At 34.9% G+C, this 19,591-nt stretch overlaps 1 protein-coding gene and 1 long non-coding RNA gene across 2 annotated transcripts in view; both read left to right on the forward strand.

Annotated features, from left to right (window-relative positions):
* Positions 1-19,591, forward strand: part of LOC149413150 (dynein axonemal heavy chain 1-like) — a 137,506-nt gene that overhangs the window by 45,346 nt on the left and 72,569 nt on the right. Inside the window, exons 15-22 of the mRNA XM_089645421.1 lie at positions 780-1,007; positions 2,058-2,156; positions 13,522-13,665; positions 14,855-15,035; positions 15,645-15,805; positions 16,974-17,073; positions 17,920-18,111; positions 18,546-18,723. Of these exons, the coding sequence (XP_089501547.1) occupies positions 780-1,007; positions 2,058-2,156; positions 13,522-13,665; positions 14,855-15,035; positions 15,645-15,805; positions 16,974-17,073; positions 17,920-18,111; positions 18,546-18,723 (1,283 nt within the window). The remainder of the gene's footprint in view (positions 1-779; positions 1,008-2,057; positions 2,157-13,521; positions 13,666-14,854; positions 15,036-15,644; positions 15,806-16,973; positions 17,074-17,919; positions 18,112-18,545; positions 18,724-19,591) is intronic.
* On the forward strand, positions 6,673-8,123 carry LOC149413151 (uncharacterized). Its single transcript, XR_016304291.1, has 3 exons — positions 6,673-6,798; positions 6,960-7,147; positions 7,243-8,123. It is a non-coding gene; the product is annotated as an uncharacterized LOC149413151 (long non-coding RNA).

Here is a 19,591-nt window from a genome sequence, read left to right on the forward strand (position 1 = left end):
AATTCGGTTTTGACATTTGTGAAGTAAACAAACGCAGAATACAAATCGACAAGACATGAATCGGTTTACTCCGCAAGAACGCGGAATAATCGTTTGTACCAAAGTTTATCATAAAAAAAAAAAATACAGCAAAAGAACACCGGGTGATTACTTTTGCCCCCCTGTATATTGAAAAATAATATTTACAATTACAAGGAAAATAAACTATAATTTAGTTTTCTTTTGCAGCAAATTTTCGAACATATTTCTATTTTTTAAGTCTGAACAAAGAGAAAATCCAAAAAGAGTGAATAACAAAAAATAAATTGCTGATTTCCATTCAATTTTCATTTAATTTTGAGGTAAAGGAACTTGTGGGAAAAATGTTTGGAATTTGAACATGGTTGTGGGTATTTTAGATATGTAAACATTTCTGTCAAAATTCTAATTATTATATAGACGCTGCATTTTATTGTTTCAAAATGGATAACTACAACTACCGTAGGATTTTAGATCATGAAAATAATTATAGATATTGTGTAATACAAAAGATTGCTAATTTCGTAAAACGATGTATACAAGTGAACTAATGTTAAATGACAAATTGCAGACTTAACGTTTTTATGTGTTGACGTCACAAGCCAAAAAAACGTTTTTTTTTTTTTTTTTTACTACTAAAATAATTATTAATTTTAATTTTTTTAGTAAATTTTCGTAATCTTAATAGAAATATCTCGCACAATTTTTTCCAAGTCATTATAAAATGCATGCAAGTGGCCTATTGATTAATTTTCCCCCAGTATGACATGATAAGGAAGAGGAGCGACGCCATTAAGGGGTTGATTGAGATGCTGATGTCTGATGAGAAGATGATTGTGGAGGACGTGATTAACACATACAAGGCGGTGCAGCGCCACCTGGGAGAGATCCCCAACTCCATCGAGCACATCTTCGAGATCAAGGAATGGATGGACACCATACCCCTGACCATCATGCAGTCGGAGGAACTGGTCAGGAATGTCAAGAATGTGAGTCACTTCTTTCTCATTTTATGTACTTTTAATAATGAAATGTGTTGTTTTAGAGAATTTGAACAATTCTTCAAATTTCAAAGTTAATTTTTCAGTTCTGTGGAAGAGTTTTTCAAGTTCTGTTATTATTTCAGTTCTGTCAAGCAACTAGCCTATAGAGATATTAAAACAGAACTTGAACTTAATTCTGTGGAATTAATAATAATTAACTAACTAACCATCGCGCCTTTTCACCGTTTCAATTTGTTTATTCCTTTAAAAACATTACAAAATAAAATTTTTATTTGTTTTTAAGTACATTTTAAAAATGGTATTACATTATAAATAAGCGGTTTATCAACTATACCAGCATCAATAGAGCTTGCCTTTTAAAGGCAGCTTCACCTTCAGCTAAATATGTCGATATCCGAATTGATTCTGTTCTACAGCAAGACTGCTCTCCCCACCGGCATGACCATTGGCAAGTTAGTCCTGCAGGCCGGGAGATGGCACAGTCTATGCTGTCGGTGACGGAGATAACCATCAGGAACATAGAGACTAATACTCTCCATGATAATCGGATTTTCAAACCATCCACAAATCAGTTTGAAGAAGTGTGATACAATGTGCACATCCCTTCTGACCCGTAGATGGTTCATACCGAGCATGCCCAAGAGAAAGTCAGTAGATAGAGCCACGGGTAGTAGCCATACTCCCTCAGGTAGAGGAATCTCAGAAATTTCTTCTGCACTCTCTCCAACATGAGGGAATACTTCACCTGATGTGGGCTCCAAACCACCGACCCACTCTCAAGCCTACTCCTAACCAACGCAAGGTATAGCACTGTGAGAACCCGGGTGTCTCTAAAATTCCTCGCAGTGCGTAGGACGAAGCCCAGTATTTTCAATGAAGCACTACACGTCGTAAACATTTAGAAAATATTCATACATACTCTTCTATTATTCTGACTCTTGATACGGCCCGACTCAAGTATCTGATTCACTTGAACGTGCCATGTCTTCCTCTTGCGTCTCCGAAATAATAATAATATGTGATAACATTCTCCAGGACTATGCAGTTTTGGATTACTTCTACTATCCGCTGGAGATGGATGATTTTAAATTGTTTTGGGAAGCAATCGGTTGGCCTCAACGGATAGCTCAATTGGTGAAGTATTTTATTTGCTAATATGTATAATAACCGAGAAATATAAACTTTCAATTTCACATTTAATCATTGAAGAAGAAGATAGCTGGTACAGAACAAGACACAGATAATAAAAAGGTAACGGTCGCAACTGGGAATATCGAACCAAGGATCTCTTTCTTATCAGGACAATGCCTTTGACCGCTCGGTCATTGAGATTTGATCAGATTTTGTTCAAACTTGTTTTGTATCATGTTTTATTTACATTTATTAATATTATCTCATTCTTCAATGATAAAATATATCATTGATGGGTATAACTTTAAAAGTTATTTCATTTTATTAAATTTCAATGTAATGTTTAACTTTTCTTCGAAGAAGGTCGTGAAATTATATATTAAATGACAAACACATATTGTAATCCATCACTTTTAATGAATCAATATGTGACAGACGAACAGGTGTCGCCTATCTCAAGATTCCTTAGTTCCAAGGGTTATCATCATATACATCAACTAATTATAATTAAATACAGACAGAAATACAAAAAAAATACAATGACAGAAAGAGATGCAAATAATATAGAAGGATAATAAATAAGTAAACAATAAGCTATCTCCCTCTTTTCTATTTGTATCTCTTTCTGTCATTGTATTATCTTCACATGCGGGTCTGTATATAATTATAATTAGCTGATATATGACATATAGCCCTGATGAAGCTTGTGCTAAGCAAAACCTGGTTGGTGTCATGTATTGATTCATTAAAAGTGGTATATTATAAAGTGTGTTTTTCAATGAATATGTAATGTTTAACATTTAAATATTATTAATCATCAAAATATAAGGGTTAACGGAGTACTTAACATAATTCATAATTTGCTCTTTCACAGATGGCGCTAATTTAATTATTTTATGAAATAATACTTTTGCAAGTTATTCTTTAAAATATTAAGGTGAAACAGATGTGACAATTCCCATACAATCTATTTTTCAGCCACATTTGAAAACTACAGATAATATTTTATTTATTTTAGTACCGAAAAATAAAACTCGTAATGAGTTTATCGCGAACGAAAATTTCACTGTTCTATCACTTATAATAACCAAGTAATTAAATTAACAAAAGTAATTATTTTATGCGGGCACCGCCAACCGAAATGCTCGAATCCGTGTTAGAAGGAGACAAACATATGTGCGAGCCATATGTTTCACGTGCACGCTATTAGCCCATTCCTACGGTGTTAAAGTGGTCAGTAAATTTGTAGTAAAAATGTCAATTTGCGCGGCTTGATTTGTTATTCTGATAGAATGTTCGTTTTGCTTTTTTACGAATGTTCCAGTATTACTCGTCGCAAGGAACATTTGCGGTTTTGGCACGCAGTAAAAAAGGCAAAATTAACTGTATAATAATTATAGTGAGAGCGGTTGTAATTATTTAGAACTTTCTTAAATCTGTAACTATCACTAGCTAGACGCCCGCCAATTCACATTCTCTCATTCATTCATTCTACAGTCATTGTCTGCCGCGGTTTGAAGTGACTTTTTTCGATTTTGTACAGCATTCCATAAAAATGAGGCGTGCCCTTTATAAGAATCATCAGTATTCCGGGAAAAGAGTGAATCCAAGACTAAGTGCGAACGGGATGAAACGTCAGCACGGCGAATCGGAATACAGGTAAGTATTATGAAATTATTTCAAAATATTTTATTATTTTTTAAATATTTTCTCGGTACCTACCTAACTAACTAACCATCACGCTTGTTATTTTATGACCCATGTCGCTCGTTTGGTATAGGGTGATTCATATTTAATGTTGCTCAAAAATTATACTCCTTTAATGCCTTTATATTATATCTTTTAGTTCCCACAAACACTGGCGCGGAAATAAAGAAAACAAGTGTTCGAATGACGAGACCCCTAAAATTAATTTTTGTGGAGAAATCCCATCCTCGAACATTACGTCTGGGGAACGTGGAGTGAAAACGTATAAAAGCTGTTCAAAACTGTTGCGTGTTGAAGCTACATTTCCATCTACGAGTATATCCGACCAGCCAAATACCACAATCGAAACAGCGGCCACGATAGATGTAAACTGGCCTGCTCTGGACCCCGATTTAGAAAACCATAATCTTATTAAAGAGGTGATGGCGTACAGTGATGATAATGAACATTCAATAAAAGGCAATAGAATTGTGGACATTCAGCACGTCCTGAAGTGGGCGTTCGCTATGTCACAGCATTACTTGAAATGCACGTTCTCCAAAATTGAATTGGTGAAAGAATTGCGTACTGGGTTTCATTCTATTTTTTTTTTTCAATGTAATATGTGTGACACCACATGGAAGCAAACCTCAGAACCCGAACCGGAAAAACTTATCAATAAGTCTTTTGTGTGGGGTACGCTTACAAGTGGCAGCTATTACACCCAAGCTGCTCAAATTCTTAGTGCCATGGATGTCCCAGTAATGTCCGGGTACACATTTAGTAAAATAGAGAGAAATTTGGGCAAATTATGGGAGGGGCATCTCGCAGAACAAATGCGTGAAGCTGGCAAAATGGAGAAGGAAATTGCTATTAAAAAAGGAAATTTCAATGCAGACGGGATACCATCCATCACAGTGTACGTTGATGGAGGCTGGTCCAAAAGGTCGTATGGCCATAACTATAATGCTGCATCCGGAATGGTGAGCATTTCATTTTTCTGTAATTTCGATACATAATATTACCTATCAACCTATCACTACTTATTTACTTGCGTGAAATGATTGCTTTTAACTTTTTACAGGCGTGTATCATCGGGAAGGAGACAAAAAAGTGCCTTTACTTAGGTATAAGAAATAAATACTGTTCCATGTGTCATTACTATGACAAAAAAAATATCACTCCAAAAGAGCACGACTGTTACCGTAACTACTCGGGGGCTTCTACCGCAATGGAAACCGACATAGTTGTCGAAGGCTTCCGGCGCAGTCAAGAATTGCATGGTGTGCAATATTTGTCATATATTGGGGATGGTGATTCCTCTGTATATGCAAATCTGCGTAAAAATGTATCTTACGGCGATAAAATAAAAAAAATTGAATGTAAAAATCATGTGGTGAAGAACTATACAAAGGCTCTGTACAAGGTAACTAAAAACCACAAAGATAATTTCGAGACCCATTTCTATTACGATATAATAATTTGAATAATAATGTGTTTTTCTTTTTAGATTCTAGCTAATACTAAACTTCCATTAACGGGAAGGAAATTATTGAAACCTCGGCTTTGTAAGTTAAGTATGTTAGCAAGAAAGATCATAATAAAGAATCACCAAAACCCGCAAATGATGCGAAAAGATCTCAGAAATGGTGTTGTTCACATCTTTGGCGAACATAGTGACTGTGCTTCTTATTACTGTAGGTGGCAAAAGGCAAAGGAAGAGGGCAATACTGCAAGTATCATGGAAGACACAAATCTTTTGCCGGTGATAAAAAAAGAGGCCGTAGTCTGGAGTCAAATTTGCGCAGCCAATGAGGCCATAATAATGAAATCGGATAGGCTATCGACCGAAACAACTAACGTTGCCGAAAATTTGATGAGTCTGCTGGCGAAATTCAATTGTGGGAAGAGAATTTGTTTGACGAAAAGCGGATCTTTCCAACGCAGAGCTCAACTTGCAGGTATTTATGCACTTGTATCTTTATAAATGAAAATCCATTGCAAACATGTTATTACTAAATAGTTCACTTTATTATTACAGGCCTTGCACAATCCTGCGGAAGCAAGTGGCAAACACAGGCTTGGAAAAAAGCCACCTTACGTAGCCCTGGTTTAAATTTTAAAAAACATCTGCAGCGGTTAGAAAAATCTCAAATTCGGCAGAAAGGCTATGTTCGTCGAAGGTTATTTAAAAAACCTGTTGCAAATGCTGACAAGGATTACGGTCCAAAAGCGACAAACCCTCCTCCTCAAATGAACGAGGCAGAATTAAAAGAAGAGTGCGAAGCAAAGTTGAATACATTCCGGGTAATTATTACTATTATTTATATATTTTATTTCCGGGTATTTAGCACTAGTAAATCATTAAATTTGGTCAAAACTAGGTCTGGAAGTATTTTATCATTATAATAAACATACGTTTTATCCCATTATTATATTTTCAAAAAAAGCACACGTAAAAATGATGGTCCGAGATAAGGGGTTTGTTGCTCAAATTATAAATTTACTTTTATATATATATATATAATTTTTTTTCAGCTAAGTGCAGAAGAAATACTTTCTGTCGAATCAAATACAAGAGAGCAATTCGACAGTGAACTTTACAAAACACTGCGGTCGAATCGTCTTACAGCTTCACTATTTGGAATGGTAGCTAACTTAGGGTCATTTGATCATTATTTTCAAGTATATATAATATAATCTACGTATTATATAAGTAATATTTCACTGGTGAATTTCTAATTCTTACAGATATGTAAAAGAAAACCAACAACACCATGCCACAATCACGTTAAAACCATTTTGTACGGTCGTGATTTTGCGACAAAAGATTCCATTGAAGGGAAAAAGCAAGAGCCGGTGATTAGAAATTTATTTGAAAAAAAAATCGGCAAGGAAGTTAGGAAATCGGGCCTTTTCATTGACCAGGAATACGGCTTTTTAGCAGCAAGTCCTGATGGTATTATTATATTTTATATAAAAATATGGTATTATTATTAAAAAAAATAATCATATTATTATTTTAACATTTTTATTTTATTTTATCTTATATGTACCATGATCATGGAAGGGGCGTATTGTTGTATTATTTTATGTGTTATTTTATCATTATTATTTCAGGCGTAGTGCAGGGAGAATCTTCACTGGTAGAAATAAAATGTTTTCCATCATTAAAGAGATGGGCGGAAAAATGTAAAATATCCTCTAATATCATGCAGCACGCCATCAGAGAGAAGAAGGATTTTCCAATAAAGTTGGATGAAATGGGTACTCTTCGACTTAATAAAAAACACCATCACTATTATCAGGTGCGTACTGTGCAGTCTGCAATATAAATGACTAAATCAGTAATACGATTAACTTCTTTATTATTTTCTGTTACAATGACATATTCAACCAACAGGTTCAAGGACAATTACGCGTAACACGTTTTCATAAGTGCTACTATGTGGCGCAATCTGAAGCCTCAGAGGACATCTGTGTGGTAGAAGTAGAAGCAGACGAGCCTTTCATCGATGTCATGATGCAGAAACTAATCTCCTTCTACCGAAGTTGCGTCCTGCCGGAATTGGTGTTAGGCAGATATACCGCAGGATACATTTGCCTAGATCCACCACAAATCTTAAATGCCATTAACGAGAAGAAGACAAAAGGAAACAAATAGCGCACCATTTCGATCTGTCATTTACGCAGTTACCGTCCACTAATCACTAATTTGATCACATTAACTTGAGTTTTGAATATTTGGACAAGTAAATACATTAAAAGCATTGATATTTCAATCATTATTACACTGGTATACAAATATATTAGAAAAACCAACAAAAACACTTAAATTCAACATTTTAAAACGGCAAGACTTTGACAGCTGACATTTCACCAATAAAATTTCTCCAAACTGTTTTAAAATCAAAATCATTTATTAAATACAAATAGGAACAGTGACATCTCTTGGCCGTAATGAGAACTATACTTTCATTTTTCAAACAAAGCTAACTGTGGAACGCGGGAATATTTGAAAAAATTTAAAAAAATGTTCTACGAATGGTAGGAAAATCGGTCCAAAAATGGACCGATTTCAAACCTAGAAAAATAAAATCGGTCCAAAAACGGACCGATTTCTTTCCAGTGGTCAAACAGAAAAAACTCCTTTCTCCAGAACAATTTGTGGCCGGGGTGCAAAGTGCAATGCGGAGAGCTATATCCAAGTTTGGATAAACATTACACAGAGATTGTTTCCTCAAAAACTTAAAAAGATTCAGTAATGATGTCGATTCAGGTTTCTCCGCCGTCTTATTGGAGGAAATGTGACTACAAAAGTGTACACATTCCTGAACTAATACGTCTTCTAAATCATTACAGTAATATTGCACAAGAGACTGAGCTTTTTCTGAGACTCTTTGTGTTGAAAGTTCACTCATTCTTGTTAAAAATGAAAAATTTTCTTTAAAGATTACATATGCACCATGTCTTCTCTCTAATTCAGGTTTCAGTCTGTCCAGAATTACCAAAAAGGTGTTGACTCTGAAAGAGTCTCTGGAGGTTGTTTCAATTTCCTCATTTGATGCTTCATCTATGAAGTTTTTTCTCTTAGGGTTCCTCTTACTCTTGTCGCCCTGATATTGCTTAAGTGCGCTCATTTCAATTGCACTTTTTTCGAAAAAAATTTTGCACGTTTTCTCGCTCTGCTATTGTAAATTCGAGAAGAGATCCATAAATATCAGATACCGTCAGTACATCAACAGATGAGTTCTGAATCTGAGCACTCACTTTATTTAATCTGTCCAAAATAGCATTCCAAAATACGATCATAAATGCCGTTTCCAGTTTTTCCAATTTAAGGCGAATTCCCTATGCTTCAATTCGTGGGATGGGTTTCTGTGTAGCGTCATTTTCAATCATTTTTAAAACCGTAAGTACTTCATCCCAGGAATCTCTTACACTTTGACAGGCATCTGCTCTTGCTGACCAACGTGTGAGGTTTACTCTCTTCAGCGTCTTTCGTTTTCCTATTTCATTAGCCAATTTTTTCCAACGATCGGTTGACTTCACAAAGAAAGTATATACCTCTTCCGTCAACATGAAGAAGTGACAGGCTTCTGTGCAAGACTCAGCGGCCGAGGTTCCCAGCAAATTTAATGAATGAGCTGCACAAGGGACGAACATGGCAAGTGGTGCTTGTTCTTGAATTTTGGCTTGTAAACCATTATAAATTCCTGACATGTTCGAGGCATTATCATATGACTGACCCCGGCAGTCTTCTAGATTTATGTTCATCTTTTCTAGCTCTAAAATAATGGCATCAAACATATCTTGAGCCTTGTTTCCTACAGAAGGTAAGAAATAAGAAGGTAAGATATTTAAGAAATCTCTCACATGGCTCTCCATTATTTAAAACATATCTAATCACAAGTGTCAGTTGATCTACGTGTGCTGCATTCGGTGTAGAGTCTACAATTAAAGAAAAGTATTTCGCTTCTTCTATCTCATCACTAATGCATTTCAGTACTTTCTCAGCCATTAAGCAAATGAACTCGTCGCAGACAGTTTTTTTTTTCGTCGCAGACAGTTTTTGATAGGTAGCTAGTAGTTCCAGATCCTTGGTTTACATGTCTTTCAATATACTTGACTAAAAATGGATCAAACTCTGCTATTAGTTCAAGTAGCATAATGTAATTCCCACTGTGCGGGTCACCAAATTTTTCATTACTTCCTCTGAAAACGAGACCTCTTAATGCCAATCCTTTCATTACAGCAACGATCCTCTTTAAAATGTTCTTCCAATAAGCAATTTCCTCGTTTAGTTGGGCAGTTAGTGAAGATTGAATACAACCGTGAATCAAACCTCTAGATCTTAAAGCGAGAATACAGGACTTATGATTTGGATAGTTTTCGTGTTGAGCTACTCGAATTTCTGCATTTTTCCAATCATTGAAACCTTGCTGGTCAAATTGGGTCCTGTTCTCAATAGATCCAAATGCCAAACAGGGTCCGCAGAATACGGAGCTCAATTGGAATACCAGTACCTTGATCTTCCTTATTACTACTACTCCCACTCCCCGAGTTCTCTTGTGAAATATTTAATGAATCGTTGCTGTTTTCACTTTTTAAAAAAGTTTCTATTTTCCTGATTTTCTGAAAAGCATGTTGTTGTTCATCTTTTTTAATTTTGATATCTTTCTGTACTCAGCACCACTCAGTCGCTTCCTTCCATCACTCATTTTTCGTCAGTATGAATATGAAGTTTTTTGAAAAATCTGTTAAAAGAAAAAAATATATGTAAAATGCCGACTTTTAAAGGTTCTGGACTAGATGACGCTGTAATAAAGGTCATAGACACTCTGAATTTTAATGTTTTTGAAACTTGTAACTTGAGTAATCTTTTTTTTGTTAGCGAGCCGAAATCATTTATTTAGTGTTATCTATCTAGCCCAGCAGAACCAGAATATGTAATAGTATTATTTATTATTGTGTTAACATACTCACCTTTCACACCCCTGTGAACAGAAACTGGAGCGTAATCAAGAACGCACTTCCACTTAACTTAAAATTTGCAACAAACAATGTACAAGAAGTAAAATGTATTCGGACTCGTTACAATCTGGTAGGATATCAAATCGAAGAAAACGTTTCGAGTTGCGACAAGTGCGATGTTTCCGAAATTGACACAAGTATACACACGAAACTGCCGCTTTGCACTGCCGGCCGGCCCGGCGCGCGCGTGATACGGTATTTTTATTTTATTTTTTTTTTTTATTATCAATATAAAGTTTTTTTACAGGTTTTTTTTTTCGATGTCTGTCTCACTAGGATAAACCTGTGTCGAGACAGACGTATTTGATACATTAAAAATGTTTACATATTTTTCGATACATTAAATATTTCATTACATTAAATGACATTGTGAAAAAGATAGAAAATAATAAATAATAATAATAAATGATACATTTGTTAATCAGCATCTAGTTAGAGTACATACTTATGTAGGGATTTTTATAAAATTTTTGACCATGGATAGAAAAGAAAAAGAAGATAGAAAATAATAAATAATAATAATAAATGATACATTTGTTAATCAGCATCTAGTTAGAGTACATACTTATGTAGGGATTTTTATAAATTTTTTGATATATTATGTGTTCGTACGGGCGGGTAGCGGGGGTGACTGTTACATCACCCACCCCCGATCCACCGCCACCCTTTACCCTTGCCGCCCGGGCAGTAGCATAAATATAAGTAACTATCTAACTAAAGTACTAAGAATTAGCGCCTCTAAAAAATAATATTTATCATCTAATAGTTATAAAACTCTGTCTATCCACAGGGACTTTTTTTGTTTATAATCGCATACACGGCTTACCAAAGCGAGCGAGTGCCGCCCCCTGAACTCTGCCGCCCCTAGGCCGCGGCCTATAAGGCCTATTGATAAATCCAGGACTGCTTCTCTGTGAGAAAGATGATGAATTAATTGGACAAAGTAGACCAATTCAAGCTATCGGACAAAATATTAAAACAAACATTGAAAGAAAAAGGATCTTACAAAAAAAAAGAAATATGGACAGAATATGTGAAAAGAATAAAAAATAAATAAATAAGTAAATAAAAAATCTTTTACTATCGTCGTTCCCGCCAGGCATCGTGAGTTCAATTCCACAGCTGGCTAATTCCTCCATCACGACCCAGGCAACGCTTTCCGCTTACTGTGATGGCAGTTTTACAACTAGTTTATGGACACCGTGTATAAGATATTTGTACAAAAAGTTTTTTTTTTTTCAATCACCTTTCTGCCCTATAAAGGATTTACTATTATTAACATGACATGTTTGTCATTTGTGAAAATAAAATATACCCATTTACAAAATACAAAAAGTTTTTTAATGTGAAAAGGCGACTTCATATGCACACTGTAGGCATCGTCTTTGTGGACACTCATAATATTACGACGCACGTGGCGAGCTGATTTCAAAACAATGCCTATAATATTATTTATATGCGAGATGATGTTACGAGAGCTTGTGCATATGACAAATTTGTTTCTCCGTCTGGCAATTCTAACCACTTCGTTGGTTTGATGAATGCGCCCCATAGAAATGTAAGAAAAAGTGTAACCTTTTGACTTATTCGCGAAATATTTGTGAGCAAGTAACCGCGCGAATACATGGTTACTATGTAGGTATATACCTACATCGCTTGGTATGATTATGTCCATTTAGCAAAAGCAGCCTTTAAAAAAAAGGTCCAGTTAACGCCAGCTCCCGGCACACATACCGTTGTTCCTAGCCGGCTCCTTTTATAAATTATTTAATCTTCCCAGGCATTGATTTAGTTTAGTGAATTGAACAAACCTCTATCTCGTGTCTCTTTCATACTCATGCGAAACATCGTAAATTTTTTGAAATGGAGTCTTTTTCGCAAATGGTTTTGGTTGGGTAAATAAAAATTTCCTGTACCAACGCGCGCGGAGCTGCGTGAAATGTCTTTTGCACGTATTTTTTGCAATGAAATTGTGCATTTTTCAGCCGTTTTCTACGATTATGTAATTATAGGTACCATAAAAAATTTATACAGATTAATATTACTTATATACGTTCGCAAACCAATAATTCATCTCAATATTATAAAGCATAACGTGTTAAAAGTGTTTTATTAGACGATATTGAAAATAACACCATCTATCGGCGTAAAGTTTCGAAAAATGTTTTGAGATGGCCCTTAACATGAATTATTTGTTTGCCCCGTACACACGCAATATGAATCTGAATAAATATTTTTGTTAGTATACAAACTCGATTCATTCCGGGAAGGCTTAAAAATACAATATTGGATTGAATCACTGATACAATTTTGTATTTGTAAAAAGAGAAAATTGAGAAAACTATTTATTCATATTGCATATGTATGAGCGCAAACAAATAATTCATTTTTAACATTTATCATTCAACAAGCAACATTTTCTGCTTTCTATGGTGGTACATAGTAGGAGATTTTCAAATATTGTCAGGTTATTCGCAACCGGGAATGTTTGTATTTCTTTATTAACATATGCAAAAAGTGTTTTTTCCCAAAATAATTAAATTAGCGCCATCCATTATTATAATAATAAGACTTTTATTATCTTTCTTGTTGCTGTAACAAATGGATATAGTGATATCCTTACCGGGATCTCACGTGCTGAGGATTTCATTTACATATTATTAAAATTTAGTAGCATGGATAATATAAAGTAATTGAAAAGTGTTTTTTCTGAAATAATTATAAATATATTACAAGGTGTTTTTTTTTTTGTTCAGTTTCAGTCTGTATTTAGTGTCAGTAAATTATCTATTTCTGATCTCCCTATGTTTTGTATCCAGATTTTTATTTGCGTTTCAAATGTTAAACTATTGTTGTGAATTTTGAATGAGAGTGGGATTATGTTGTAGAGTTTAGTACTATAGTATAGGAAGCTTTTTTGCGAAAATATTGTGTTGCTTATGTTTTTGGCTATGAGATCTAGTATGAACGCATTGATTATAATTCTGTTCCGTTTACCCTTAACATCACCTGAGTAACAAGAAGAAAAGTGATCAAAAATAGAATTATAAAAAATAAAATTGCTGTAATAAGTGTTACTAATTAATGTACGTTTTTTCAATCACTTCTAAAATCAGATTGTTTTTTAATGTTTTTTTTCGGTAAACAGGTTGAAGAAACTGAAGAGTCCTTGATAGAAGAAACCGATAAGTTTTGGAAAGTTCAACAGAATGATGAACAAATGCTTCTTGACAAGATTGATGTGTTCACAGGCCAGTGTATGGGGCTCACGCTGCAAAATGATATGACCAAGGTAAAATATTGAAGACAAAGGCTCCATATCTAAACTGGGCACATATCTATTTTTCTTCTTTGTTGCTTGTCATGGGATTTAGCAAAATAGTGAACATTGTTTTTATTCAGATACAGATAGGTACAGTAAAATCATTTTAAAGAGGTTCTTGCTTGTGTAGTAGTCTATTGTATCGTAGGACTACTGTGGGGGTAAAACAGGACTTCAGTTGTGTGTTCCAAACTATGTCGAACCAATTTGAACCACAATCAGTGTGGACAAATACATTCAAACGATTTGCCTGTACTTACCTATTAAAATAGATAGTTATGATGCGGTGTTTTTTACTTCCATGATTTAGATTTTGTTTTATGGCAACATTCAAAATTTGAAAAAGGAGCCTCTTATAACCAAGCCGTAATCATTGAATTAAAACAGAAAATATTAACACGGTGCAGACATTTTATTTTGCTCTATGTGTAAAAACGCCTTTCGTGATATCTGTGCCTCAATGTCAAGATATTGTATCTCCACAAACCACTAGTTCGAGATAAACAAAGTTAAAATTAGAATCCCTTGGAAATTGAGATTTTAAATCAAACATACTAATTTTGGTTGTCTCTGATGTGCGTTATTCCTGTGTGAAACTATTCACATTCAGTGAACTAAAATTTGCTTTGAATTTGTGTCATTTTCAAAATTGGAACGGCTTGTATGAAGGATAATTTAGTCATGCGTTAGTGTAGCCTACCTATACGTAATATAATATTTTAACAAAAAACTATTCTTTTACGCAGGTGATTTTTATAAATTTAACAATTTTGTTTTTATAAAACCTAAAAATATGGAATAAGCGGTGAAATCTAGGTGGATTCAATGTCTTTAAACCACAGTAAGCAGTTCATTTGTTTCAGTATTAATATTTGGAGGTATGGTTTTCGTAATGAACACGGCCGAATCCGAAAATCGAACACCCCGAATCTCTGTCGCTCGAGTGGATAAATATCTTTGGAATGGTGTCAGTTAGAGTTGTCGTAATTTTTAATACACATTTTTGGGTTCTCCTTAGTAGAGTTTAATTTACAACTCATTTTAGTCAGAAAGTGAAGATACAGTGTTATCGATATACAGATTTACAAACCTAGTTACTGAAGATAAGTGGCTAAACATATAGTTTGATTGTTAGTTTGTTAAATATGGTACTTTGTAGGTGCACGAAGTTGCCAATGACATAAAGAAGGCGTGGAAGTTCATCAAGGAGCAGCAGGAGTTTGGTCAGCAACTGCACCGGAGACAGAAGCTGTTCTCGGTGCCCGTCACCCCGTACGATGACCTCAACAAGCTGGTCAAAGAGTTCGAGCCCTACAAGAATCTGTGGGTCACTGCTTCAGGTAACAAACGGATCTTATTATCTAAGGACAGGTTGTTTTGGAGAATTTGAACAATTCTTCAAATTTCGAAGTTAATTTTCAAGTTCTGTGAAAGATTTTTTCAAGTTCTGTTATTATTTCAATTCTGTCAAGCAACTAGCCTATAATGATATAATAACAGAACTTGAATAAGACTTCCCGAAAATGAAAGTTGAAATTTGGTGTATTGTCCAAATTCTCCGAAACAACCCGTGCTAAGTCAAAGTGAACATTGTTTTCATATAAAATAATCATCTTTCTATTAATGCCATCTGTTTTTGATAAGTCTGACATAACCGACATAGAAAACTAATATAACAGAAATGAATAACTTTAGTCCGCTCAGCACAGGTCACCCTAGTGAAGAAGACTAAGAAATACAATTTACTATACATATATTCATTATCATATTTTGTATATACAATATTTAAATAGTCGCTATAATAAAAATAGAAAAAATAAATAAATGAAAAATGCTTATTGAAAATTTAGTTTACATATTGCAAAGTTGGGTGAACTTTGCCATCTTTTAGAATACACCTACTACTCAATTTTGGTTTTTTATATTTTTTTCAATTCAATGGTTTGTAGATTTCTACAACTGGCGTGAGGTGTGGATGGACAATCCCTTGGGACAAGTTGACTCGGACCTGATAGAGACTGTAGTCAATGACTTCCTCAAGACCATCATCAAGTGCGTGAGGACATTCGCGGAACTGCCTCTCGTGCAGAAGGTCGCCCTGCAGACCAAGGTGAGGAAGTGATTTATAATATTTAAAAAAAGTACTTAAAAAATCATACAGCAAAATAGGCATGTTGAAGAATGAACCAGTTGTAACTTTGTTATTATTTTTAAATGGCTGCTCTTTATGAAATGAACAGCAAGAACTCTTATCTCATTGTTTATTTTGTTGCCAATCGAATAAGATTTGTTTTAGTAAGCTACAAGCATTTTTTACAGTGCAAACCCCCGTGAAAAGAAAGTATGTACTGAACGATACGTCGGAATTCAATGGGTACAATTTTTTCGTAACCATAAAGATATGCTGGCGTACAAGCGGTTAAAACTCTAAAATATTTGTCATTTTAGTACAGATAATTGATTATTCTTATATTACAACAGAGGTTAGCGCTATGTGCATATTTTAATATTGTTGTCTCTTTTACATGCAGAAATGATTGTTCATACAATCCATGACTTTGCTATTTTCTTTCTCTTCCCTTTAAAGCAATCGTTTGTTAACCCTTGAGACATTGTTGATTTGCACGGATCGAACCTTCTACAAGCTTCCATTTTTTCAAAGACAAAATAACAAGCACTATTTCGTTCTCTTTCTGACATAAAAGAAATAATAAATTTTTAGATGAGAGGAAGAGAGATATATGCATTTTAATAATGTGCGGTCGTTCTGGCACAAATATGGTCTTAGGAGAGTATAATGCGCGCACGGCATTTGGGACTGTTTGGGTCTTAGAAGGTCCCAAGGGTTAACATTAATTTTTGTCCATTGGAGCGGAACAGTTTGTGTAGAATTTAAAGTCAGTTTGGCTAGTTTGTATTTCATTGTATGTATTATAAAAAGTGTTAAACTGTCAAACGTGTTTAGTTCGCCTGTGAACATTCTACTAAAATCCTTTTTTTTATTATTAGATGATTTTAACCTTCATGTATAAAGGAACTGTACAAAGGACAAGGTCAGAATCGCTTGCGCTAATAACGGTTTATTTTTTCTGGCACTACATTTCCAACGCTGGCTAAACCTTATGTGATGCATTAAAATAATGTACTACTAAATTCTATATCTTAATGTCTATCTTCTGAGGATAGTCGCCAGCAACCACGAGTACACATCAGCTAGTATTAGTATAATTCAATTCATTCAATAAACTCATCTGATGTAATGCTTGTTCCTTTTCCAGCAAGATATAGAGGATTTCAAGCCACTTATTCCAATATTAGTGGCGGTGAAGAATCCCGGAATGAAGGATAGACATTGGAATGAGTTTATGGAAAAAGCAGGTAGAGCAAATGTTTTCTAATATTCTTGTAAATCATTTCATTTTTTTAAAGAATCTATTAGTTCCCAACCAGAGGTGGCTAACAAACTAAAAATTAGGGTACACTTGCTATTTGTGGGTTAACAGTATTGTACTATGTATTATAAAATCTGTGGGTCTGTGCAATACACCCAGCTACTGAGAGGTTAATTTATCTCAGACTTAAATTCATCTCCCCCTCCCCCCTACCTTGCCTGAGTTAGTCATTTAATTAACTGAGCATGTCTATGGTTGGATTGATGGGAACATTGCTTCCATAGACTAGATTATCCTTCAGTTTCTTTTAGTCGTAATAGGACAGGATAGGATTTTTCAAAAAACATCCAATTTGATGAGGAAACTCATTATTTCTATGTCTTCAATCTTCGTATCTTTTTGAATATACATATACTTAATCAATTATTTTACAGTCATGTTTTTAGCCACTCGAGCGATTGCGTATTTACAAAACAAAATGCCTTGGGGATTGGAGGTTTCCGGGTGTTAAAGCCAATGAATCCAATTATATTTCATCATTTATCCCATATTTGTAAGTTTTATAAAATTTAAAAAATAAATATAAATAAATTGGCAAACACCATCTACCTAAATTTAGGTAGCAATGGCTCAGGGCCTAGAGCAATGATATCTAATTATGGGTAGCCATGTTCGACTGGATAATTTTGCAATCTGTTCCATTCTTTGATCTATAATCTGGCCCATTATTGTTTATTGCTCTTGTCTAAGCTTTGACACTTATTGTTATTTTCGTTATATCTACATTATTATGTAGTTTATCATTGCGTAATTTTTGGTTTATATTTTACAGGTATAACGGTAACTATGAACGAGAGGCAGACCTTCAAGAACTGCCTGAAACAGGGCATGGGGGAGTTTGGCGAACTGATCGAGAGCATCGGTGAGGCAGCCGGCAAAGAGTTTGCCATCGAGCAGGCCCTGGACAAGATGCAGGCAGACTGGGCCAACAAGATCCTCGAGATTGCCCCCTACAAGAACTCAGGTATTGTAATTCACATTAGATACAATAAACTTCTTGGAAAAGTAATGTCGTTTTCATTTTGAAGAAAATGGCTGACTAGCTCAATATTCTAGTTCTTTGGAGCACTTTTTATTGAAACAGTTGTAGAACTTTGCAAAATATTGCAATCCATCTGTTAACCTTTACAATGCCCTCCTTTTCAACACAATCTATCACATAATGCACAATGTAGGTGTTTTAGTTAAATTTCATTGACCACATATGTGACATCCATTTATTTGGATTGCCGCCGATGGATCGCATTTGCGACAGCCTTGTAGATCAGGTTAATATATATAAGTAATCTATTTAACAGATTGCCTAACTTCAAAATTTGATCACAAAGCTTCATTACCTAAAGTAATCTCGTACAGATCTACTCTCCCAAGATATGTGATTGATTTTTTTTATTCCAGGGACCTATATAATGAAGATCGCCGACGAGACTGCCCAGATGATGGATGATCACCTACTGCTGACACAGCAGCTAACCTTCTCCCCCTTCAAGGCCGCCTTCGAGGCGCGCATCTCCGACTGGGACGAAAAGCTGCGGCTGGCGCAGTCCGTCTGTGAGGAGTGGATCGAGTGCCAGAAGTAACTATCTTATCATCATTAATAGCCTTGAATTGTCGACTCATTGCTGGGGATTGTGACCCTCACTCCAATTGCTCTGATGAATCAGGTTCTGGTCCTGCGCTGTATGGAAAACTGGAGACACCTACTTCTGGATGCCTGTGAAACTTCATCAGTCCAAAGCATCAATGATTTTTCTCTGATTCTTCGTTCTTCCACTTTTCTAGTGACCGTGAGATTCTCCAAGATCCAGTTCTCAATTTGGCAAGAAATATTTCCAAGTATCTTTGAACGAGAGTTGATAGCCTCTCTCCGATGTCTAAGTCCTTCCTTACAGATATTTTGGTTAACCCGGCTGTCCACGTTATCCTGAATATTTTTCTCCAGCACCAAATTTGGAGTATGTCTAACCGTTTGGTTTTACTAGCTCTAAGTGTGCATCATTGTCATTAGTAGCCTTCAATTCAAGCATCTACATAATTTTTAAATATTTTTTTTATTGAAAGTTTTGATTTACAAATATTAATTAAAAGTTTAAATTTAACCTGGGACATAATTATACTTACTGAATGTTGGTTAACTGATAAACACTACCCTCTACAAATTGATAAATATGTCTCTTACTCCACACTAATGAATAATACAAAGAGTGATGGTGTTATTGCATACATTAAAGAAGACACTGAAGTTGAAGTCAAAGAGATCAATATTAATAACGCAAACTGTCTAAGGATATCAATTGGTAAGGATATAACAGTTCTCGCAATATATAGATCACCTTCTACAAAAAATCTGGAGCCATTCTTAAACTCCTTACATTTTGAGCTTAACTTACTCAAAAATACTAAGAATGTTTTTATTATCGGAGATATAAATATTGATATCCTGG

This window comes from Hesperophylax consimilis, chromosome 22, assembly GCF_061612785.1.
Source record: "Hesperophylax consimilis isolate HC1 chromosome 22, BYU_Hcon_1.0, whole genome shotgun sequence".
Classification (NCBI taxonomy): domain Eukaryota; kingdom Metazoa; phylum Arthropoda; class Insecta; order Trichoptera; family Limnephilidae; genus Hesperophylax; species Hesperophylax consimilis.